This window comes from Peromyscus californicus, unplaced genomic scaffold (genome assembly GCF_007827085.1).
Source record: "Peromyscus californicus insignis strain IS unplaced genomic scaffold, ASM782708v3 Scaffold_5__1_contigs__length_169319896, whole genome shotgun sequence".
NCBI lineage: Eukaryota > Metazoa > Chordata > Mammalia > Rodentia > Cricetidae > Peromyscus > Peromyscus californicus.
Genome location: NW_026294573.1, coordinates 84,668,077 through 84,693,677, shown reverse-complemented (window position 1 = coordinate 84,693,677; position 25,601 = coordinate 84,668,077). Strand labels below are relative to the sequence as shown.

The window sequence follows — 25,601 nt, the reverse complement described above, 5'->3', positions numbered from 1 at the left end:
ACTGTAGTTCATAGTGTTAGAGGGTTGAGTCCAGGTTGTCCGGCCACCCACTGCTTAGACAGAGCATAAGGCAGTGAGGACAGTTGGTGGAAGAGAGTTGTTTGACTCATGGAAACAGGAAGCACAGAGAGAGAGAAAGACTCAAGACCAGTTATAACCTTCAAGTAACTTAGTTCAGCTAGTCTCCTCACTTCTCAAAAATTCCCAAATAGTACCACCAGCTAAAGGTCAAGTGTTGACACTGGAGCCTGTAGGGTATTTCCTATCCAAACTATAACCGCTACTCTTTCCATAGTTGCAAAACAGAAAGTCAAGGGGCCTTATCAAGTAATTTTCTTTCATTCAGGTTAAATATCCATAGACTACAATCTTCCTTCTAAATTTTCTGCCTCTGGTGCCTTCTCTTCTATTTACTGCTTAAGGTAAAAGATGAAAACCACAATATCATCTTCAAGAGATAAGAGGATGGAGATAATAAAGACCCACACAGACTACTGCCTTCAAAGGTTTCCCCACATGCCTTTGGGAGACACCCAGCTTAGCTCCACACTGGTGGAAGACCTCTGTTGACAGAGGGAAAGCTTTTAGTAACAAAGCTACTTTTTCCTTTGGGTGGATTCCCTGCAACAAGAGAGACGGGGAGGAGAAAGGCCAGTGGGGCCAGTAGCCTGGCCAGTTGCCGTAAATTCTAACTCCTTTTGAGAGATGGAGCCTTCCCAAAGAATGAGAAAACCCCGCATGTGAGCCAGGGAGAAGATCCAACAACCCACATTTCTGCTTTGGGCTAGGATGAATACCACCTCTTGAAAAGACTGGCTCTGCAATTACCACTGAATAAACAACCAATTAAAATGTCTTCTTTCCCCCTGTGTCTTCGTCCGTGAAACTTTTTCATCTCAGAGTGTAGGGGCAGAGAGGTGGCTTTCTCTAATAAACTGTCTTCTCTGCCTGGGAGATCATTTGAGGGAAATGGGTAAACCAGCTAGCAAAGACAATGTAGAAAGGGTTGCTCCAAGACAAATCTGGGCTCCTCTGCATTTTCACTCTTCTCTCTGCATCATTTTTCTATTCCTCGTGGGCTGGGGTCAACTTAAAAGAGAGGGGAAGTGGGAATTGTTAGGCATGCATAGAGTGCACTTGGCCTTGTAACTAGTTGTGTGACCTTTGCACCCCTGTTCCTCCATCTGTAAGATGGGGATACATGAAAATTACTTAATCTGTACCAGGGTTCTCTGTATGCCGGTCATCACCCAGACTCATTTCCAGTTCCATTATTAACTTCCTTAATCCTCTGAATAACTCTAGGAATGGTGTTCCATTATCATTCTTGTTCTCTATATAAAGAAACTTGAACAAAGGAAGGTAAGTAATTTGCCCACAGACCCTTGATATTAAAAAGATCTGGATTCAAACCTGGAGTTGCATAGCTTGGGAGTAATCCATCTTACCCATGCTATACACTGAAGTGCCAGAAATGAGACATGTGCACTCCAATTGGCACACTGGCATACTGCAAGTACTCAATAAATGCTGACTTTCTCAACCCTCATTCCAATCTCAGATATCAGAGTTATTTGAACTCCTCATGAGGCCTGTAGTAGAAGAAGCTAGATGTGGTCCCTAGAGAAAGGCACTCAATTGCAAGATTTTGAGTCAATATTTTAGCTTACAACAATATCCCTGGAAGTAGCCACTATGAGCCTGTGTTTCCTACCCCATTAATCTTTTCTTCTGACAAGTCATCAAATTGATGATCTTATGGAAGTTTGGCCTCGTAGAGACCTATGATGGGAGTGGCCAGAATGCAGTAGCTGTCACACATCATATCCTATTTCAGATTGGAGTAGAGATGAGGCAAATGCAGCCTCTGAGTCAGAAATCACTGAACCCGAGACCAGGACCTCGATATTTTAGCTTCCATATTGGACAATTTAAATTCAATTCTACCAGTTTTTACAGAGGTCTCACAGCATACATACCCTCAGCCAAATGCTAGGTACTAAGAGAAGAACAAAGCACCTTCTCTATATGCTGCTGCCCTAAGAAGGTGGTGTATGGTGTATGTACACAGAAAAACATGAACACATTTCTAACCTCACCCAACAAGGACTGTCAGCTACTCACAAGAATTCCTGAAGAGCAGGGTGGCAGATGAGAAGCGTGAGAGGGTAGCTTTGGAAATGAGCACAGAATGCTTGTGACTAACCCAAACAGAGAGCAGAGGCAACCTCTTACACATAGTGTTTCTGCTGTAGTGTGGGAGTCCACCGAGAGTAGATTCTTGTTTCTTGAGTACATAGAACACAAGTCTCCTTTTTCAAAGCCCCTCTCTCTCCCTCATTCTCTGTCTTCCCTCACTCTCACTTTTTTGTTGTTTCTCTCTCCTTCTCTTCTCCCTCTCTCATTTCCTGGCTCCCTTACCAACAAATTTCTCTCTGAATTGAAGAACTGATTACTGTAGCATGAAGAGTTCTTTTCTTTCTGAGGTATTACCACCTCAATGACAGCAACCCCAAACACAACATCTTTAGTCTATTTTAGAGATAATAAAATAGAGTTTTACAGAATGCAGAGTGATCGATGGGTGGCAGCATGATGCCTCAGTGAAAAGAAAATACATTTCCAAGCAATCCATCATTTACCTTGAACCCTGGTGCAGTATCATTGGGTAACCTATTTAAAAACATTGGACTATACATTTCTCATCTTTAAAAAAGTCATAAGGCCTCCTTACAAGAATGATGTAGAAATCACAAACACCTATGACAGCCCCACATTTTCCAAGTAGATGACCAAGGCCCATAGTGAATGAATGAGAGAGAGAAGTCAAGACCAGAGTATATGTTATCTTACCCTTGTTCTGTGTTCTTGTTCTATGTTTCTATTATGTGACCCTCTCCTTAAACAAAATAACAGTCCTTAGAAATATGAGCATTGGTTCTTAGTGCATCTAGATTCCAAAGTGAACACAGCTATTCATAGATAAACTTAATGTGTTTTCCTTTCAGTAAAATGGGATAATATAACATTTTTATAGAAGTTCAACCGTATGGTGCTTATGAAGAGTTTAGATGCTGTGTCCAGTAAGAGCTCCTGATCATGTGGGGGAGATCCTATTATTTGAATACTATCTTTGGTGTACAGTGATAACAGCCAAGTTTTCTTTTGTGTTTCAGAGCCTACTTGGATGTCAATGAGCTAAAGAACATTCTTAGATTGGATGGATCAACACATCTCAATATTTTCTTTGCAAACTCTTCAGAGGAGGAGTTGGCGGGAGTGGCAACTTGGCCATGGGACAAGGAGGCCCTAATGCACTTGGGTGAGTCTTAGATGCTCCTTTAGAAGTAACTCAGAGCAAGACAGCGTGGATCTTAGTGTGAGGAAGAAGTCAGGACAACCCTAATGGTGCAGGTAGCAGTAGGAATGGAAATAATTCATTTATTTGTCTAATTCACAAAAAAAGCGGGTATCCCTGACACTATTTTTGATGGCGTGGCAATACTCTGAAGGAACTAGCTTTCCTGAGATCCAGAGAGCAAGCAGGGTTTATCCAAAGTTATGCACATCAGCGAGGAACCCTCAGAGCTCAAGCTTCTGACAGTCCAGAAACTGCATTCTTCTTGTACCTCCTTTGCCTAATTCATGCATACTTCTTGCCCTGCTAACCACATTATCCTGCCACAGTGGGGCTAAAGGCAATCCTGAAAGACACCAAAGAAGCAACAGAAATAGAATATATAGGGACTTCTTCAGCCATGTTCTGTCTACTAGCAGCATGACATTTAAGTTATGCATATCCATAACACATCAGTTTGGACTGTCTAATCTCTGAAAATCAGAAATGGCAGTCATTTCTGAAACAGGGATTGTAAAAAAAAAAATTCCAGTCTGAGTTTTTTCCCCATATTCTTGTCCAGTGCACAGAAATATGTTAGAGGCAATTTTTGCTTATATAGATTTGAAACTATAGTATAGGCACAATTTTCAAATCTCCTTTTCATTTGATGATCTAGGCTAGAAATATGTTTCCATATTCCAGGAGTTATACAATTATTTCCTGTCCTACATTTTTTTTCACTTAAAATCACAAAAGAAAAGCATCACTCTGGGTTATTTACATTTCACTAAAGATTTTTTTTTCTGTTTTAATTGCCATCTAATATTCCATTGAGCAAGGCAGTCCAGTGGGTTTAACAGTTTTCCCTCAATAAAATGCTCCCATTATTTATCACAATGAGTCCTGATGATTCAGTGAGATTCATGATTTGAAAATTCCAGGACTCAGCACAGTGGCAGTACTGGATGCATTCTTGGGCCAGCATGGTCACCCTATAGTAAACTCTGAGTCTAGTAGCTGCTCTTCATCTATGGTATTTTGAAGATGAAGAATTCTATAACTTCAACTGGAAAACAGCTGAAGAAAGCTGTGCTAAATCAAATCATGGGCTTAGTTCTCTCTTATTTTTAGGGGAATGAAGCTAGTGTGTGTGTGAGAGAGAGATGGGAGAGGGAGGGGGAAAAAGAGAGGAAAGGAGCACTTTTCCCCCTAAGCGATATATACAAAAATAAATAAATGTTCTCAACGGAGACATGTCTAGTCCCTAAGAGACTCTTGTCAATTTTGATCATTACATGGGGCATGCTACAGGCATCTAGTGAGTAGTAGTAATGAAGCCAAATATTCTACAGTGGCCCCAACAAAGAATTGGATGCTCTAAAACGTCAATGGTGCTTAGATCAGGAAACCCTGAAATCTGAGATAAGTGGTAGAAGGATAGACAGACATTCAGACACAGATAGGTATTGAGCAGGAGAAATTGTACAATTCATGCAAATCTGAAAATGCTTTGCCTTTATCGCTTGTTTAGGGAGTCCTGGGAAAGTGATACTAGACTAAAGCCAAAGGCATGGTTTTTCTCATCCTTAGCAAGATGGCCTTAGGCAAGATTCCTTCCTTGGATTTGTTCCCTAACATTTTGAAGAGGCAGGTTAACTAGATGACCTCCCAGTGTCCTTCTAAGCTGCGAAATTTGCTCCTATTGAAACAAAAGCAACCAGAGCTCCTGATCAGCATCTGGGGAGGAGAACAGTGGGCTTCTAACATTAGAGAGAAATACTCCCGATGATTTCATGAACGTCAGAGCCTGGATCAGGGCCAAGAATAGGGGAGGCTGTAAATCCATAGCATGTTATAGTATTTCAGAATGATGTCAGGCTCAAGCTATTTCACCTTTTCAGACAAGCAATGAAACAGGACTTGGGGCCAAGGGCTGTCATTCTGTGGGAAAGGGTCAGTTGGGGTAGAATAAACAGAGTCAAGCTGGACGGTTAAGTCAGCTCTCTTATCACCATCCCTAGGCTGGTCCTGCCCCCCTGTTAACTGCACGGCTTCATGGAGAGACCATGGGACATAGCACTGCTGTAGTTGTTTAGTTGAGAGCTTCCTAGAGAAACAAAGCCAGTTTCTCAGAAGCATAAGAGCCATGTGAGGCAGGAGGATTGCAAGTAATGTCATGCTGGTTCCATTGGCCTGCAAGCTGCCAGCTCACCACCAAAGTGGCTGATCATAAGCAATTCCTGGGCAGCAGCCTCAATCAAACTAAATTTATTGGAACCATAGTTTTTACTCTTCCTTTCCTGCTGTTACTCCATTATCCCTGGAATAAGACTTGGGTGGGAAAGGGATTATGTTTCAGATTATGATTGACAGAAAATAATTGAGAAAGATTCCCCGTCTCAATTCAGTTTCTCTTCTTCTCCTGCCTCTGCCTACCCTTCTCAACACACACACACACACACACACACACACACACACACACACACACACACACACACACATCTTTATCTTTGTGTTAGAAGTCTCCAAGCAATTCAGAATTGAGACTCTATGAGGCTGAGGACAGACCAAGAAATTCAGTCCAATATAAAACTTGTCTCACATCCACCCTGAACATACCATTCCAACTCTACAAGGAACTACAGCCCTGTCCTTCCTCATAAGACACTGCTCTGTGCTTAACGTCTCCACTTACAAGGCTCTCATACCCGAATTTTAACCTTCTCTTAAACACTGCCAGTGTTTAAAGTTTTAATCTTTCTCTAGACACACAGCCCAGGTGTCTCATCCCAATGTCTAAGATGCATATGGAACAAGTACTATCTATTGCTTCTACTGAAGTTTGTTCTGTCTCTACAAACTGGGTGATTTTCCCTTTTCAGGGATGTGAGGTATAGTTCTTTATTTCTCAATCCAGAGCAGGCAGATGAGTCATCTAGGGATCTTGTTAAAATGCAGATGGTGATGCTCTAGGTCTGAGTTAGGGCTGAAACTCTTTTCTGCTAGCTTCATAGGTAGTTTGTATACTTTTTGTTCTCATGTAGGTAGACAACAAATAGCTATTTGATGTCTTCCAGGGGTTACTCCACCTGCTAAAAGTAATTAGTTAGGTCTCACAACCCTTTTTAGATGTGTTATCACTCTTCAAATATTCTACACATTGTTAATCAGTGTTCCAGTCTTATTCTGTTGATTTGATAGAACACTTAGACCAAAAGCAACTTAGGAAGGAAAGGGCTTATTTAGTTTATACATCCAGGTCACAATCTATCTTCGAGGGAAATCAGGTCAGGAACCTGGAGGCAGGAAGCATGGAGGACTGCTGCTTTCTGGCTTACTCTCTAGCTTTCTCTCTCACTAGTTTATGCTTAGATTTTGTACAGCTCAGGCCAATCTTCAAGAGGAATGGTGCCACCCACAGTGGGTTGGGCCTTCCTACCTAAATGAATAATCAAGACAAACCCTCAGAGACATACCTAAGATCAACTTCATCCAGGAAATGCCTCACTTGAGGCTTCTCCTTTCAGATGACTCAACTTTGTCCAGTTGACAATCAAGGCTTACCACAAAAATCATATACTATTCTCTAGTCTCTGTGATAGTCATTAATACTGGGACAGAGAATAGGAGCCCTGAACTTAGAGCCCAAGAATGTTGACTTCAAATTCTATCTCCATATTTCTCTCAATCACGGGTAGATCATTCAGACTCTGTGGATAAGTGTCTTTATGTTTGAGTTATGATGTGATAAAGGGAGGCATACCCATTAAAGACTCAGCCCAGTATTGGAGGATACATAATAAATGCTCAAGGAACATCAGTTGGTATTATAAGCAATCCTTTAACAGAGTACAACCCAGTGCCAGCTTTCCTACGTGTTCTTGTTTTTTAGAGCACCAGAGACGAAGGCATGAGATTCAAAGATGGTAACTAAGTTGTGGGATGTCACAGAGTTAATGAAGGCATAACGAAAGCCAGAGCTGAGGATTGTGAAACTGTATGAGGGTTACATCTATATAGGAGCATTCAAAATGAGTGTAAAGTATAGCATATACTACAGTCTAAGGAATAGGTTACAGTAGAAAGTCAGGACAGGGCAGAAATCGAAATCCCTTACTTGGAGTAGTGTGTTTTCAGTAGATTAGCATCACCTTGGGCTAGTGCTACTCCTCCCTAGGCATAAGTGTTCTCGATTAAAACATGATACAAAGTGATTCACAACACTCCTACCCGTTTGTTTACCAGTGACTTACCACAGAGTTGTGACACCCCTGGAGCACTAGGCTCAGAGAATGAGGAAGACTGTCATTTTAAGTAGCATCCCTTTGTCTTTGATTGACTTAGGGACTCCTCTAGCCTGAAGCAGACAGTTGCCTAATGCTCTGGTTTTCCCCTTGCAGGCGGCATTGTTTTGAACCCATCTTTCTATGGCATTCCTGGACACACCCACACCATGATCCATGAGATTGGGCACAGCCTGGGCCTCTATCACATCTTCCGTGGCATCTCAGAAATCCAGTCCTGCAGTGATCCCTGCATGGAGACAGAGCCCTCATTTGAAACTGGAGACCTCTGCAATGACACCAACCCAGCCCCCAAACACAAGTTTTGTGGAGACCCTGGACCAGGGAATGACACTTGTGGCTTTCATAGCTTCTTCGACACTCCTTACAATAACTTCATGAGCTATGCAGGTAGGGCCCTCCACATCTCCAATGGAAGTCCAATCTGACACATGTCAGACTTGGGCTCTAGTCCTGGCTCAGGGTAGCCTTGAACAAATCGCTAATTTTCCTTAGATGGAGGCTTTTCATTCTAAACAATCAGAATAGCATTAATTCATAAGCCTTTCTGGAGTACAAGAGAGATATTGTATATGAATGTATACCAGATGGCTGAGACAAAAGTCAGTAAATCCAGGTAGAAGAACTTTGTGGGTCTGACATTCTGGGTCATCTACACTCTACCTCTGCTTTTTACAGAAAACCCAAATCTTCAACTTGATCTATAAGGTTCCTCGTAGTTTTGCAGCTGTATTGCTCTACCTTGGTGCATTATTGAAGTTTTTTATTTAGCCAGCATCTCCCTTGCATACATACTATCTTCATATGCTCATTCACTACTGGGGGCTGGAGAAAAAGAATTCATTCTGTCTTAAGAAGACAAAATTATCACATTTTTCTGACTGCTTTTAACTTATTAAGCCCCCTAGATGTCATCAGAAACAGTATTAAGGACTTGTGATCTAGGTCCCAGGATGCCCTGTGCTTCCTGGTAGCTCAGGCCACATTGAGGCCAATTAAAGCCATTTTATCAGCTTTGACAAATTAGAATACAACACTCCTTCCTTGGGGTGGTCACAGCCCTGATTATGCTTCGCTGTGATCAACTGTCCACAATTGCACACAGTAGGCCAGTACTGAATCCCATCATAAGACCCAACTCAGTCATCTCTTTCCTCACTAGAACAAGTAAATTCTATAAAATAAGAGATTGTCTTTTTTGTCTCACAAAGAAAATGAATAAACTCTCTTTTTTTTCATGTAATAATTTAGCCATGCTAGCTTCTTTTCTGAGGTATATAAAATTGTTTCTGCCAATAATAGTATTTTCCTCAGTGTAACCATTTATTGTCTATAAAAGATTTCAATATGTTCCCTCTCATTCAGTTCTCATAGCACATCTATGAAGCGGGAACCATTCCATTTTTCAGATGACAATACTGAGGCTGATTGAGGTCATTTGCTTCTGATGACACACTACACACTGTTCTTTCCCCTTTCTGTCTTATGCTATTCTTTTAAAGAGACCTAGCTGATATTGAGGTGGGGAAACTGAATAATCTGGATGATGTTTTCACTCTGTTCGATGCAGATGCTCTGCTTGATGTGGGAGTAAGGCTGAAGGTCCTAATTCAGGTTTGAACCAGGAAAGGCCTCCGCCAGCTGTTTCATATTCCTGTTAGAGTTTTGATACATGTGATTGAAAAGGGATTTTGCTGGTGAAACCCAAAATATTTGATGATCCCAATGGCCCTTACTGTTTCCCATTTAGACTGATTACTCCTGGGGGATTTCTAGTGTTTGTCTCACGCAGCTTAAAAGTGATGTCTGTTGAAAAGTGAATAACCCATCTCTGAATCTATAAAGTGTCTTTAAGTTTGGTTCTAAAAACAGCCACAGTGCTGGGTATTTCCTCAAAAACAGATTCCGAGTGGGCTCCCATGCCCAAACCTACAGACCCTCCACATCCGGCGCCCTGTGCCCTCAGACAACCCTGTTTACGGCCATCTCTGCAGCACCTTGCCTCGGCCAGCTCAGCACACATGGGAAATAAATACTAATAAGAGTCTGGAAGTTTGCCTGCTTCTTAGGGGCTGGGAGCTTCCACCCGCTACCAGATCCCCATAAACTAAGTCTCCTTTTTGTTTCCCTGTGAGAAGATCTAAAGGGTGATTAATTTAGTATTGTTGTTCTTAAAGGATCTCCTCAGCTCAGTGACCATCAACAGCAGAACTAATTCACTGAGCTACGATACCAAACTTCCACCCACAAAAACATATTCAAGGCGAGCGTGAGCTTGGAAATGTTTGTTTGCTCTAGGACCTCTGATAGATGAGGTGACAGAAGTAGTTGGATGAAATTCAAAGTGCAGAACAAAATGGGGTTCTCAGAGCTGAAGGAAGGGATGCATGGGGCTCCCGTCTTCCAGAACAGAGGGCAGAGTCATTGCCAAGTTGACTTCTTCCAGCTGCCTCTCCTTGCTGGGTGCTCATTCCTTAAGGCAGATCTGCCTGCCAAGATGGTCACAGCTTATGTGTGTGCTTTTCAGTATAATAGCTGTTAGTTATCTATGGCTACTAAGCACTTTAAATATAGCTGATGCAACTGAGTACATGAATTATGACCCTTAAAATATTTGAACTAATTTATATGGAAAAGGCCACATGTTCTGATGGCTACCATATTGGTCTTTGAAGACCAACAACAATTGAGTATCTCTGATATACAAGAAACTATATATAAAATAATGTAAATTAACCCAAAGAGATAAATTGCTATATAATTAATATAACCAGTTTACAGGTGCAAAACATGTGGTCGAAGAGCAGAAAAAAACTTGCCCAGAGGCAAAGACATAAAACAAGACAAATGTATTACTTAAGCCCAAGCCTTTCTTACCACAGAGTCTGAGTTATTAACCAGTCACTTTACTGTTCTGAGGCTCCCAAGTGGTCCAGCCTAGAAGGTAACAGGCAGCTGATGTATCTCTCACACTACAGTAGAAAACACTAAGGTATATGTTTGTACTAAACTAATGGCTAAGCCCTTGCCAGATAGGAAGCAAATCTGCCCCCAACTTCCTGAACATAGCAAGCTGTACTTAAGAGGTATTCCAAGATTACTTGTCACAGACTATATGAGCCTAGAATTTTTTCCAGCCTCTTGGTTATGGTAGCATCTTTCTATGTGTCAGGAACTTCTAATATGCATACTTGCATTGAACCAAACAGTCCAGTCTCCAAAGAATATAGCTGAAGCAAATAAACCAATTGATGTGTTTAAATATTTAGCAGTAAGAATGTTCTTAGCAGTGTTCCCTCTCTAAATATTTACTGTTTACTATATGCCAGGCACAGGAAATAAATGTTTACCTACGTGAAAAAGTAAAAATGTCTTACAAGCTTGAAGTGAATAGAAAACTGAAATGAACTGCAAAGCATCCCACATGACAGAATGTTGTGACACCATTGAACAGGATGTAGAATACGGCTTGGGGACATGACATTCCAAACATGGGATGTTGTGTCAGGAACCTGAAATTGAAGTGCCTACATTGTAATATTTGATTATAGGCAAATTATTTCTTTTCTCAGAGCCTCCTTTACTTTATCAATTCATAGAGAACTCTTATATTGAATGACAACAGATAGGATCATACAGGGAAAGAATCTAAAACTGTCCTTGGCAGGATGAATGGTGCTTAACAAATAATAACTAGCCTGATTATTTATTAACTATTTGATGTGTAGAACACCCCAGTCATATGTGTAAGACACATATATGATAAGAATTACAGAAATTTACTATATTCACACCCATAATGTATGTATACATGTATACACACATATGCATTATCACTAATTTATTTATAGGTGCTGATCTTAGGGTGATGTTTATTTGGGGTACATTTCAAAACCTTTACAGTGAGCATAGCTTTTATAACCATATTTTACTGAAACTATTGTTACGATTTTAAAAACAGAACCCAAACAACAAGCTTTTACAAAAGCTGACCCATTTACCTATGTACTGTCAGCGAGCTTGTTAAATGCTCGCATCAGCTTTTTGAGGAAGGCACTGCTACCATTCCTCCTATTGCAGTGAGTGGAAATGAGGCTGCCAGGGTTAGCAATTTGTCCAAGCTCCTACAAGAGGTAGAGTTACTGATTGTCTGTCCTGATCCTCCATGCAATGCACCCCTCAGAACATGACTTAGGCAGCAAGCCTGGAGCCCTGCAGCAATAACAGCACAGTGGCCCAAAAAGTGTCTCCAAGAGCTGAAGTGCTCACTGTCTCTTATGCTGAGAGACAAAATGGGAGCAGAGGAACAAGATGAGCCTGGAGGCCTAGATAAAGGGACCACAGATGGTAGAAGTGGGGCTGTTTGGGGCTGGAAGCCAAGGGGGCTGACTCTAGACATGAGCTAATTGAAACAGAGCATTTATGATGAATGGAATCCCTTTGGGATTTTGCCCAAGATTCTGATAGTAGCTAAGTCTCAGTGTGATGTAACCTGGGACAGATGTTTTCAACTTAATACGCTTCAAATGTGTTCCTGTTCCCCTACTAACTTCTACCACTTATCCATTTTTCAAACTGTTTCCCATTGACAAACTGGGAATGGTTACTATTTAAATTATAAAAGGAAAGCATACATCTTTGAAGAAAATTAATTAGAAGTTTATAAAGAAAAAATACCTCATACTTTCATCCTCCGTCATCTTGTTAAGTGTTTACTGTGCCCCGTTTGAATCCTTACTACCGTGCTAGGTTTGAGTTGATTTAAATACCCCTAATTTATGTATCAGGAAACTGACTTATAAAGGTAGGAGGTTTGGTAGTGCTCGGTTAGTATTTTATTTTAAGGATGTCCTTAAAATATATAGTCAGTCCTCCATTAGTGAAGATATATATTAATATTTTTGGTATAGTGGTAATACTTCAGGAACCACCTCCTATTCAGTGATTTGCCTCATCTCTGTTCATCAACAGAGTCCATATGTGGAGTCCATAATGGGCTAGTATTAGACCGCAAAGAATTCACCATTTATACTCTGAGATTTGTTTCTTCCTTCTCCAAGTTTCTGATACACACATACACAAACACACACACACACACACACACACACACACACACACACACACACACACACACAAACACACACCCCTACTTACTTTACTCACTTCCCCGGAACATAAGGCAGTGAGCATTTGCCACAAAGTGGACACAGTTCTTGTGCCCTACGCTCCAGCTCAGCCATATTCTGAGATGAACCCTCTCATTATCACTATTGTCTCCACCTCATAGATGAGAAACGGAAGTGCCAAGTGCGTAGACACTTGCTCCCTTGACTCTGTGTCTTGTACACCATACTTTTTTATGAAGCCATCAAGCCTTCCACCTACATCAGATCTACTTGGTAGCTCTTTCCAGGCCTCCAGGACACAATGTACAAATCATAGTGGTGATAGAAAATGAACCTTTGATCTGGTCGTCCTCAGGCTGAGGTGTGTGTTTTCCTGGCAATAGGTAGCCACAGGATTTAGGGAGTTACATGGTGGACCTGGCCTTGAGAGAGATTTACTACCTCTCCTGTGCAATACTTGCAAAGGAACACTGGGCTCTTCTGATTCTGCCAAACGTCTTAAAATTTTCCCTCAGGGTGCAGAAAAGGAGACTCTCAAAACTTAATAAGGCAATCCAAGCCAGCCTCTGCATATAAACTCTCCCATACCCTTGTCCATTCCCTTCAAGGTCATATCTAGTGGCCCAGCACCTGCCCAAACTTATTTTGTTTGGTTGATAAGGAGAAGCAAGCTTATGCTGCTGGATTCCAGTAGCACATTTATTTTTAAGATCTGGTGAGCTCCACACTCCTCTGTCCGGGGCCCAGCTGTGGTAATCCTGACCAAGCAGACACCCCTGAGAAGTGGTGCATTAGGAAATCAAGCCAAACAGTGCCTTTTTTTCTGTTCCCAGGGGAGCTGAATCATACTGTTGGAGAAAGAAACTGGAGACAAACCTCTTCCCTAGAGGCTAAGTCTTTGGTCTCTGCCCTCAGTCCACACCCTGGAAAAGGGAGAATAGGACTGAAGGTCATTATATCTAGACACCTGAGAGACTGTTTCCAATCCCCTTTAGAATAGAACTGGATCAACTCTCATTTACAAACCACCTGCTGGAGACTTGACCCATAATATAGTTCACTTGTGCTTAGAAAAAAAAAGTTATGGCATCATTTGGAAACACAACTTTGGTTCAAGCCTCAGATAGGCTTTCCTCTATGACCTAGCAAAAGTTGCTTGCTTGAACACAGACTCAGTTCCCAACTCTGTAAGGAACAGAAAATGGTAGTATGCACTCCAAAAGTAGCATGTGTTAGGAGAGAAAGGGTAACTGTCCAAAGCCTGGCACACCATGCCTGGCTCCTACTTAACACATGCTAAGAATATGTCCCACAGACACACATACACGTGTGCTGTAAGGAGATGTGCTTGCTTTTGCCCTCACCTGGGCTGTATTTTTTTTTTTTTTTTTGTCAACTTGACCCTAGCCAGGGTCATTTGAGGAGAAGAAACCACAGTTGATGAATGCTTCCATCAGATTGGCCTGTAGGCAAGTCTATGGGGATTTTTTTTTCTTGGTTAATTAATGATTGATGTAGACGGACTCAGTTCACTTTGGGCAGTGCCACCAACAAGCAGGTGGTTCTGGTTTGTATAAGGAAACTGGTTGAGCAAGCCATGGGGAGCAAGCCAGTTAGCAGCATTCTTCCATGGCCTTTGCTTCAGTTCCTGCCTCCAGTTACCAAACTTGAGTTCCTGCCCTGACTTCCCCTTAAGATGGACTGTGATATGGAAGTATAGCTAATTACACCGTTTCCTTTCCAAGTTGCTTTTGGTAATGATCTTTATCACAGCAATAGAAATCCAACTAAGGTGTCACCCTATTCACAGCCTGGAGTGCATGTCCAGGCCTTGCCTGAGCCTTACAGGGAATATTATGCCTCTAGCTGCGTAGTTACCTCTCTTGTGGTCACTTTCTTTCTCAACCCCAACCTAGTGATCCAATTGACCTCGTATATACAACTATCTTGGGTGCCTTCATAGTTGCTCCTTCTTCCCCACACGCCATCCCTATCAAATCACTGATGATCTACATGACATTAGTTGTCACAGAACAACCCTCGCTCATGAGATGAGTACCGTTTATGCCATCCTTAAGGGCAGGGATATTTTAAGTCCCATCTTTCCACATCCCATCTTTCCACAGACTGGCTTACAGTACTGGACATGAATTAGACATTTAATAAATGTGTTTCAAGTACAATATCACTGCATTAGTGAAAAGTAGACTTGATAAACGCATGATCAAATGAATGCGAAAGAATACAATAGGGAACTAGTGAGCACATAAATGAGTGAATGAATGAAGAAATGAATGAGAGCAAGTGAATGGGGTGGAGACATTGCTGACTTGGGAACCAGAGGGTATAAGGTCCCTGGAAAGAAACTTGTCTTGCCCTTGTCCTTAGCTGTAACTTCTTAGCAGCTATCTCCTCAGTTCCAGGCTTATTTTCCAGTGCTACCCACCCTCCTTTCCCTCCTGTTTCCTCTCACCTGTCTCCAGGAGTGATGACTGCACTAATTTGTTCACACACCATTAACTTCTGAGCACTGGAAGAGGCTGCCCTGAGCTGGCGAGGATGGACTGGGGTGCTGGCTCTCTAGCTGCATGGAGACTCTTTCTTCTCTTGCATGCCTGCCTATGCAGCTCAAGGCTTATCACTCTCTCTCCCCACTCTCGCTCTCTCTGACTCTTACAGATGATGACTGTACAGACTCTTTCACGCCCAATCAAGTCTCCAGAATGCACTGTTACCTGGACCTGGTATACCAGAACTGGCAACCCTCCAGAAAGCCAGCACCTGTAGCCCTTGCCCCCCAGGTTGTGGGCCATACAACTGACTCTGTGATGTTAGAGTGGTTCCCACCCATCGATGGCCACTTCTTTGAAAGGTGAGTGTTTCTTGTGGAGTGCTGATCCCTTTCTCCTCCTGCCAGAAAGAGAAAGACTCAGAAAGGAGGCAGCCTTGGAGGGTTGGACTTATTTTTCTTGTTAAATAGAGACCCCACTATTCATCAGTGACTGGGACTCAAAAGCACACTGACAAGTTTGGGTCAGAGAATAAAAGAATGTTACCAGAAATGAGCCAGTAATGACGCATACTTCCACATAAATGAGAGGGTAAATTCACTTTATTATTAGAAGCTTGGAAACCAGGGTGGATGCGAAATGAAATCCTAATGCAGCCTACTCTAGTGGTACTTGTCTTTAATCTCAGCACTTGGGAGGCAGAGACAGGCAGATGTCTGTAAGTTCTACACTAGCCTGGTCTATACAGTGAGTTCTAGGACAGGCAGGGCTATGTAATAAGAGACTTTATCTCAACTCCACCAATTTACTCACCCACCACAAAAGAATTTTGAGTACTTCTATTGCAAGAAATCTTTTCTGCTATTGTCTCCATTAGCCCAGGAGTTAAAATTGCCTCTGGTTAATAGGAAGAAAACCTTCTCATGTTAAATATATATAATTCACGTTATATACAATGTGCCTATATGTCACTATTCATATTTGCAAAGGCCTATGGTTATATATAACCATAAAGTGGATACCGAGTATATTTTGAGAATACCAAAGACTAATCAAGTGTGAGAAACCAAAGCTCTGCCTCCTGGTCTGTCACTTGTCATTTGAATGCCATCTGACATGTCAATCCCCCCAGATTTTTAACTGTCTTCCACTGAAAATATGTCTGATTATGCCTTCTGATGGTCAGAAGGTGGAGACCTCAATTCAATGACTTCTCATGTGTCCTTTCACTGTAGACTCCCAAGGAGCTCAAGCTCTGAGGGAACCAGATAAAGATTCATAGCTAGGCATGCAGTTCAATGGTAGAATGCTTGCATTGCATGTGTGAGGCCAAGAATCCAACCCCACCACTGCAAAAATGAAAATGAATATTCATAAAAATAGTCTACATCTATTTCAGAATCTTGCAGTTATTCATTATTCAGGTAATATCTCACTTCCACCCTTAGCCCTTCTTGGGATAATTATCCCGCAATGTGGATATAACATTGAGGATGGTGAGGACAATAGCCATGCTAATCATTAATTTGTCTTTTTCTGCTGGGCTTGCAGCTGACCGTCAATTGCGTACCGTGTGATAGATTCTAATCTGAATGCTTCTTGTACAGAGTCTTAGTTAATATTCCCAGTAACCAGGTATAAGGGTGATTGGTTTCCTTATGTGCCAGATAAGGAGAGCACTGGAGCTGAAAGAGTCTGAGAAATTTGGTCAAGAGCTCATAGAAAGTGCTGGAATCTGGCATTCCACCACATTTGGAAATGTCTTGTCTATGAATCCTATATGCCTTCATTAAGTCGTTCCAGACTAAAGGTGTGAAGGAGGTATTAGGTTTCCTCACAAAAGCTGGCAAAAATCCTCTCATTTACAAGTAGTGTATATGTGTGTTTGTGTGTGTGTGTGTGTGTGTGTGTGTGTGTGTGTGTGTGTGTGTGTATATATATATATATATATATATATATATATATATATATATATTGACATAAGCAAAAGACCTCAAATGAGATTTCTCAGGGGTAAAGATGTAAATAGCTAATAGATCATTTTTAAATGCTTATTGTCACTAATTACCAGAGAAATGCAACTTATACATGAAATGATTTATCTATCACCTCACAGTCTTAAAATGGCTATTCCCAAAACACACTAAAGATTTGGCAAAGCTTGTGAGGAAAGGGAATCTTGTATATTGCTTGTGGGAATGTAAATGAATACAGCCATTATGGAAAACAATGTGGATGCACCTCAGAAAACCATACTAGGACTGTGTGGTTCAGCTCTGGCACTACTGCATGCATATCCAAAATAAAAATTAAACCAGAGGCTCGGAAGGTGGCTCAGTAGTTAAACCACTTACCATTTAAGCATGTGGATCTGGCCAGGTCCCCAAACCCCAGGAAATTCTGGAAGGACATGGCCTAGGAGAGTGGAGACGAAGGTTCCCAGAGTAAACTGGCTGGCAGGACTAGACATAACAGTGAGCCCTTGATTTGATTGAGAGACCCTGCCTCCATGAATAACATGGAAGAGCAACAGAGGGTGGGTCTTGACATCAGAGTCAGGCCTCCACTACAGGTATGCACACACACACACACACACACAAACGTACATACACATATGTGCACACACATGCAAAAATGCAAACACAGGTGCAACACACATACACACACACACACACACACACACACACACACATACAAAGAAAAATGAAAAAAAAAAGATCAAATCTATCAGTAGAAAAGGCACCCTGTTTCATATGGTCTGTATTAGCATTATTCACGATAGCTAAGATGTACAAACAACCTGAATATCCTTTATCAGATAAAGAGTTTTAAAAAAATGCCTCTGTATACTGTGAAATATTAGCCAGCTAAAAGGCAGTAAGGAAACCCCGTCATTTAAAACACATAGAATGAGTCTAGAGGACCATTATGTTCATTGAAATAAGAAAGTCTCAGAAAGACAAATACTACCTTATCTCCATGATACATGGAATTTTAAAAAGTTGAACTCTTGTATATAGAGAGAACGATGCCTGGGAGAGGATAATGAATTTACAAGGATGTGAGAAATGGAGATGTTGATCAAAGGGTACAATTTCAATTAGATTACAGAAATAATCTTTGGTGGTCTTCTGCACACAAATATTATAATGAATGATAATGCTTTAAATATTTTTAAATGGTTAAAATAGTATATTTTAAGGATTTTTATCATACATACACAAAAAATGTTAGGTATAAGAGGTGATAGATTTGTCCATCACCCTCATTTAATCATTAAAAAAACTGTATAAAATTTTTATTTTATACTTTTAAAGTATACAAAATTAATATCTGTGAGTTAAAAATAACTTTAAAAATTAAAAACACATTATACTGTGATACTACATCAAATTGGGGCTCTAAATGTCTACACCACTATCAGTCACTGAATCTAGCGCTTTCCTTTTACATCCAGGCAAGAGTTCGATCAGTTAGAAAGGAAATGTACTCTCCAGGCTCTCTGTAGGAACTCCCTCTCCCTGGCCCCAGCCGCCCTTGCAGAACTCAGAGCTGGGCTTGGGAACACTCATGTGACACTTTGGAGCAAGCTTTCCAGCAGCCAGTAGATTTATTTATTTTCTCTGGGGTGATGAGAAGTATCAGACTTTTGGTCAAGCTTTGGCCTTGGTTCTACTTTTAAAACAAATGGAAGTTTTGTAAATGAAGCTTCCTGTGTATGTATTCAATTTATATTTCATAAGGCAGTTATTGTCCATTAAATAAATTCCACCTGATTGTTGGAAACCTATTAGAGGGTTAATTGTTGTGTAATGAGATGTGTCTGTATTGCATAGTACTCTTAACTTTAATCAATATGTTTTTAATAACCTATAGTCAGAGTACTCCAGGCATATACAATAGCTATTCTGTTCAGGGTAAGATTGCATAATGGAGTTATCACATGCTAAATTGAAACTGACATTTTTGAAATATGTCTAATTAAGCTTAGCAGCTATGTAAACTATAATCTAACTGAAGTTGGTCCATAAGTATCAATAAATTGCTGTCAAAAAAAGTGGCACTATATCTTTTGTGTATCACTCTCCCATAAGCAGGGAGTTTATAGTCCTACAAACTGATTTAGTATGAAGTCTAGAAGCTTTGATGTCTGGTCACACACACTCCCGTCACTGCCACCCTTAGCTTCAATGCTCCCAGTAGATGACCCTTTGGGCAAGACATTTCACTTCTGTGATCCTTAGAGTCCTCCTCCATAAAAAGGTGCTAACTTGCCCAGATAACCTGTGTCATGTGGGGAACTCAGCAAATTACATGTGTGATGTACCAAGCACACATATTCTGCACTGGAGGAATGTTAGCTTCTACCTTGTATGAGGTTTTCCAGAACTGTTTGGCTACTTGAAAACCCCTTCCCTTGATAAACCTTGGGTATTTTCCACACCATCCATCAATGCCAGCATCTAGCCCCTGGCCATGCTCATGTCCTCCTGCTGTTCTCACATCTGTGGTCTAGGAGAATACAAGGGTTTCCCTTAAAAAAACATAATCAGATTCCCCCACAGCCTGAGTCCTCACACAGGGGCAACTGAATAAATAATTCAAGGCCACCCCTGGTCTTTCTAACGCCTTTATTTTTAATCTGTCTTGCAAATGTGTTGGCTGGGTGGTTTCAGTTATCTGAACAATTGGCTATCATATGCTGGAAAGCATACTGGACTAGGAAGTGAGACCAGGATCTAAAGTCCCTGTAGATGTATCCATTCTTTCTGCTCCTTCAACTTCAGTTTTCTGATCTTTAAGTCAAAGAAGCTTAGCCTTGCCCAAGCAGAATTTCTCCTCCACGTCTCCTAACACATAAAACAATGAGTAATTTTCCCCAACAAAGGCTATACATACTAGTACCAGTCTAGCTGCAAAGGAGAGAGGCTAATTCTCTTTTTATCTAGGATGACCAGTGAAGTACCATTCAAAAGGATTTTATTTGTTAATGGGACTGTTTCATATCCACATTCACCAAGATAGCAGCCACATTCACCAAAATAGTGGCCATACAGTACTTGAAATTATGACTGATGTAATAAACGTTCAGAATTTTTTAAATATATTTTATATTACTTAGTTTAAATTTAAATGGCTGCATGTGGTTACCAGGCTCCTTGTTCAGTATCTACAGCTTTGAGCTTTGACTCAGATAAACCGTGTAAGAAAGATGAACTTGAATGCCTTTAATTCTAGACTTGGGAGGCAGATGCAAGCAGATCTCTGTGAGTTGGAGGCCAACCTGGTCTACAAAGTGAGTTCCAGGACAGCCAGGGCTATTACACAGAGAAACCCTGTCTTGAAAATAAAGAAAGAAAAGAAAAGAAAAAGAAAAGAAAGAAAAATGAACTCCCTCAATATTAGCATTCTACAGGTGTATGATTTTAGTGTGTGTGTGTGTGTGTGTGTGTGTGTGTGTGTGTGTGTGTGTGTGTGTGTATACAGGTGGGCGATAAAAATCAAACAAATGCCGTAGGGAGTTGGGGACGAAAGCATTCCCTGGATGTGTAGGATAGCACATACCACATTTGCAGTCAGCTGGAGAGTGATTTACTCATCACAGTACTTCTTGAGAACCAGACACATGGTAAGAGATCAGTGAAGTTCAAGTTATGCCTAAGGGAAGTGGAGAAACTCAGCAGCTGTCTACGTCAGCACAGTTTCTGAATCCATCACAGGGTATACATGATGTCACTGTTTTATCATCAGTCTTGTTACTCAGAGCCACTGAGCATGGAAGCTGACTTTGTTGGGGACTTCTGAAGAATCCCCCCAATTCCCTCTCTCCCTCCTTCTCTCCTTTCCTTGTTCCCTTCCTATAAGTATATTGGTATACTTAAGATGATAGTTCCTTTTCCAAAAGCAACTCACAAACTACTGCCAATATTTTGTTACATAAGCCTACCTGAATAGCACTGAGACAGCATTACAGGTTAAACTTGAATGTGTCTACTCTACTTAAGTTTATAGTAAATATGTTTTGCCTAAATATAGATATTTTATAATAACTATCATAATTATAGGTATTTTATAATAGCTGCCCACAATTCTGTTTATATTAACCTTGGAATGTTTAATTTCTTATTCTTTCACCAAGTGCTAATGTGCTTGCAAACCTTTTACTGATGTGTGCTTTCACATTTTTAACCACTGGGCTGAGAAGGCTCACCATGCTGTTTGAAGGTCTAGCTTAATTTAGCCACGAGTATTATATATGTGTCTGGGTGACTAATATTCACTCACCCACACATTTACTCATCCATCCACTCAACTGCATATGCTAGCCAACATTAGGGATATATGCTGAGCCATTAGACAGGAAAGGAAGCCTAGGTTATGGGTCTGGTTCCCAAGGGCCTCGTAATATATGAAAGAAACACATTTATATATAAATACATTCATAGAAAAAAACTATTCACAGTGAACTTTGCAGGATGAGAAGCATCATCCAGGTAGAACTATCAAACGTGGGGTAATGGGACCCAATGTGGAAGAGAGAGACACGGCTAGGGCAATGAGGAAAGTTAGGGTCATTGGATGTTGGGATCACTCAAGAGGTTAAGCAGGAGCATGGCCTGTCGAGAATGGGGTTTGTGGTGGTCTCCTGACTCCTGCTGAGAAAACTAACCAACTATGAGGCTCACACATATACTTTCTTAGACTATAACCCTAGAATTGTGGAGTTTCTTTGTTAGGTGAAATCACACAACTTGAGGTCTGCCTCTGCCATTTTATCCTTGCAGGTAGCCAAATCACACAGATTCTTCTGGGAATGACTGAAGAAGAACCACTAGGGATGTTGCATTTTGAGAAACAGTGGGCTGGTTGGGATGTTACTTAACATCATCTAGAGATTCTGTTGCCAGGAGTCTCAGCAGATGCCACTCAGATTTGCAGATTTTTAGATCCATGAGAATACAGAAGAGTCATTCCTGTCTTCTCTATAACCACCTCCTACAGATGCCAAATTTGGAGAACCAGTAGGAATCCAGAGTTAGTTGTAACCAGAGAGAGATTGAATCCAGATACTCCAGACAGTTGGGGAAGCCACCATAATACTCCACTTTTGGGATTGGTCCCATTGAGAGATTGGCTCACCCCCTGGAAAGCTGTTAAAATGAGTTAGATGGCATAGTAAAGAAACTGCTTTTGACTGTTAAATTGCGAGTGACTCACTCATCCCTAGAATGTTGGGGCTGGAAGGTTTCTTAGGCATCATCTCATCCAACCCACTCATTTTCTGGTGAAGGAACCACACCTTCTTCATGCTTAATGCCTGTGATGAAGACTGATGCCTTGTACATAGTGGGTACCTGGAAAATACTTTTAAAGGAGTTATTTCTGGGGACAAAATGAGCAAAAAGGTGCTCTTACAACCACACAGAAGATTCTCAGTGGAGGTTTTTATGCCATGTGCAATTAAAGTCATTGCAGGTAGTAGTCTTATGGCCAATTGGTTCTGTGCTACTTGACATCAGAGGAGTATATGCAGCATTAGGACATCTGCAAAAAAAAAAATCCTGGGCAATAGGAGGGATATCATTTATAGCCATTTTCCTAGTCTTAGTGTGTGCGTGGAGAAAGCAGAGTAAATGCAGGCTCTGTCCTCTGCCCCGTTGCTTTTGCCCCTGTCCTACCAGCCGCTTACTCAACTGTTCCTAAGTCAGTGTGTTTCCCCTTTTTCCTTGGCCTGCTAGAGAATTGGGATCAGCATGTGACCTTTGCCTAGAAGGGAGAATCCTGGTGCAATATGCTTTCAATGCCTCTTCCCCGATGCCCTGTGGACCATCAGGACACTGGAGTCCTCGGGAAGCAGAAGGTAAGTCAGAGCTTATTGACAAGAGTGGTGTACAGATGACAAATTAAATGTACAAGGAACTTTATTCTTCTTAGCAGTCCTTAACACTATTTATGCACTCATTAATTTAACAAGTGTTTTTGAACACATGTACTATTCTGTGTATGCAATTCTCATGTTACATATGATGAAGTCACAAAAATAGTAAATAAGGGTCAAAGGCACATGATATATGCAAGTGTTCATATAACTTACAGACTCCAGCTGCCTGTGGGTACAGGCGGGTCACATAGGAGTTAATGCATATATTGGGTGACTTCGAAGCATCAATCATCTTTGACTCTTCTTCAGTTATTACAAAGGCTACATGGGCCATTATTGTATATGACACAACTCCTTTTTTCCCATGTACACTTTATTTGGTTGCTACTGTTCTAATCTCTACCCATGATCAGATCCTGCATTTTCAGGCATCCCAAGAGGCCAATGACTGAGCCTCCGGATAGCATCATTGTGTTGTATATGTATAGAAAACAACTACTGTGTCCTATAGAAACAGAGAGAACAACTTCTGCCGAATCCCAACTTCTGCACTATGTCACTTAGCCCTGAAGCCAGACTGGCAGAGAACCCATGACTTCCTTTTCATATCACATTTCCCTTTCCCTGCCCTGGGACATTCATACATTGATCCTGTCACCTCGAAGTCCCACAAACTCTAGTGCAGGTCGGCTGGTAGCCACAGTCATTGGGGGAGACATCATGACATCAGTTCATCGGAGAGAGCAGAACCTATACCCTTGTGGAGAGTCAGTAAGAACTCTTCCTCTACCTTTATATTTTTAGAAAGAGGGTGGGAAAGGATGCCAAAGATAGACTAAAGCAAAGGAAAAGGATCAGAGGGGAAAGTGAAGTTGGAAACAATGGTCCTATGCTTTATTTTCTAAAGCAGCTTAAAATAAAAAATGAAATTTGAACGTGGGAACTCTAAATAAATCTATCTGGAATATAAAGCAAGAGGGATGTCTGGGAGAAGCCCTCAGTTCCACCTCACAGAATCACGGGCTGTCAAACACAGAAGGGACTCCTGAGGTCATCAAACTCCAGTCCCCATCTGGTGAAGGAATCTCCTCCACGATCTTCATTATGGCATGCCCTAGCCCTTCAGAAAGTTCTTCCTGAATCTGTAGACATAATTTCCCCAGTCAAATGGAACCCACTCAGACAAAACTATGCATCTCTGACACATGAGAACACTTTGCCAACTTGCATAGCATGGTCCTACCTTTCCATGTACATGCCATGGGGGTATATGCTGGGAACAGTCTTGGGTGCACAGATGAGGCTATGCTGGCCATTCATTAGGACTGAGCAGTAAAGTAAGCAAATGAGCAGTGACCGTGTAGTGAAAAGAGACCATGCTGATCAAAGTCAAGACCCAATAGACAAGAGACTTCATCCAAGACTACAGAATTTAGATTCCCACTAAATGTCACTAAGCACATTTAAGCACTGAGATAATTTTAATTTTTAAAGAAGGGAAGTTTTCTAGGTGTGGTCCTGAGTGTCCTCAAAGTCAGAATTATTTTTATAATTATTATGGCATCATTTAATATTCCTTTTCCATTCTCTCCTGAGAACACATTTGGAGCTTTTCAGGACTACAGAGCATTAGTCCTCTGACAGATAAATGAATGTACACTACACATTTTGTAGCTGGACAATGCCTCCATTCATAGATATACAATAGTGTACAAGTAAATACAAGCCACCTAAAGAAAAGTGCCAAATGATGTTGTGTGCATTTATGTGGATTCACGGCATGAGCAGCATGGTGAGGGTCACAGATATTGAACAGGTGACTTGAATAATTCACATAAGGATGGCTTTGGATCCCCACTGTGTACAGGGAAAAGATGCAATGTACTTAGGTCAGAGTAGATAACTGCTTCATAAACTATGGGTTGAAGCTCCATTTAAAGGTTGCATATCAGCGAGGCGGTGGTGGCACACGTCTTTAATCTCAGCATTCAGGAGGCAGAGGCAGATGGATCTCTGCGAGTTTGAGGCCAGCCTGGGCTACAGAGTGAGTTCCAGGAAAGGTGCAAAGCTACATAGAGAAACCCTGTCTTGAAAAAAATAAAATAAAATAAATAAAGGTTGCATATCAGAACTTGCAACCGCCAAAGATTAACTCACAAACATGTAATGAATCTAGTTGTCTCTGGAAGCACAAATCTTTGTTGCATTGTGCAACATCACTGAACACACCTACAATTTGCACGTTCATGCTTTTGCACCATTAGTGCTAGTGGATGCTGTCTTAAAATGCCTTAGATTCAAGACTATTGGACATTATGAAGTGTGGTATTTTTGCTCTTCATTCAAAAAGTGTTTTGCTCATATATAAAGCGAGTGATGTAATTACGGAAAACAAAGACTTTAGTATTTCCCTAAGGTCATATTAGGATTGTATTGTAT

At 41.1% G+C, this 25,601-nt stretch overlaps 1 protein-coding gene across 1 annotated transcript in view; it reads left to right on the top strand.

The window, feature by feature from the left end:
- Pappa (pappalysin 1) overlaps positions 1-25,601 on the top strand; it is a 246,389-nt gene that overhangs the window by 52,607 nt on the left and 168,181 nt on the right. Inside the window, exons 3-6 of the mRNA XM_052717315.1 lie at positions 3,177-3,322; positions 7,741-8,034; positions 15,450-15,642; positions 23,020-23,141. Of these exons, the coding sequence (XP_052573275.1) occupies positions 3,177-3,322; positions 7,741-8,034; positions 15,450-15,642; positions 23,020-23,141 (755 nt within the window). The remainder of the gene's footprint in view (positions 1-3,176; positions 3,323-7,740; positions 8,035-15,449; positions 15,643-23,019; positions 23,142-25,601) is intronic.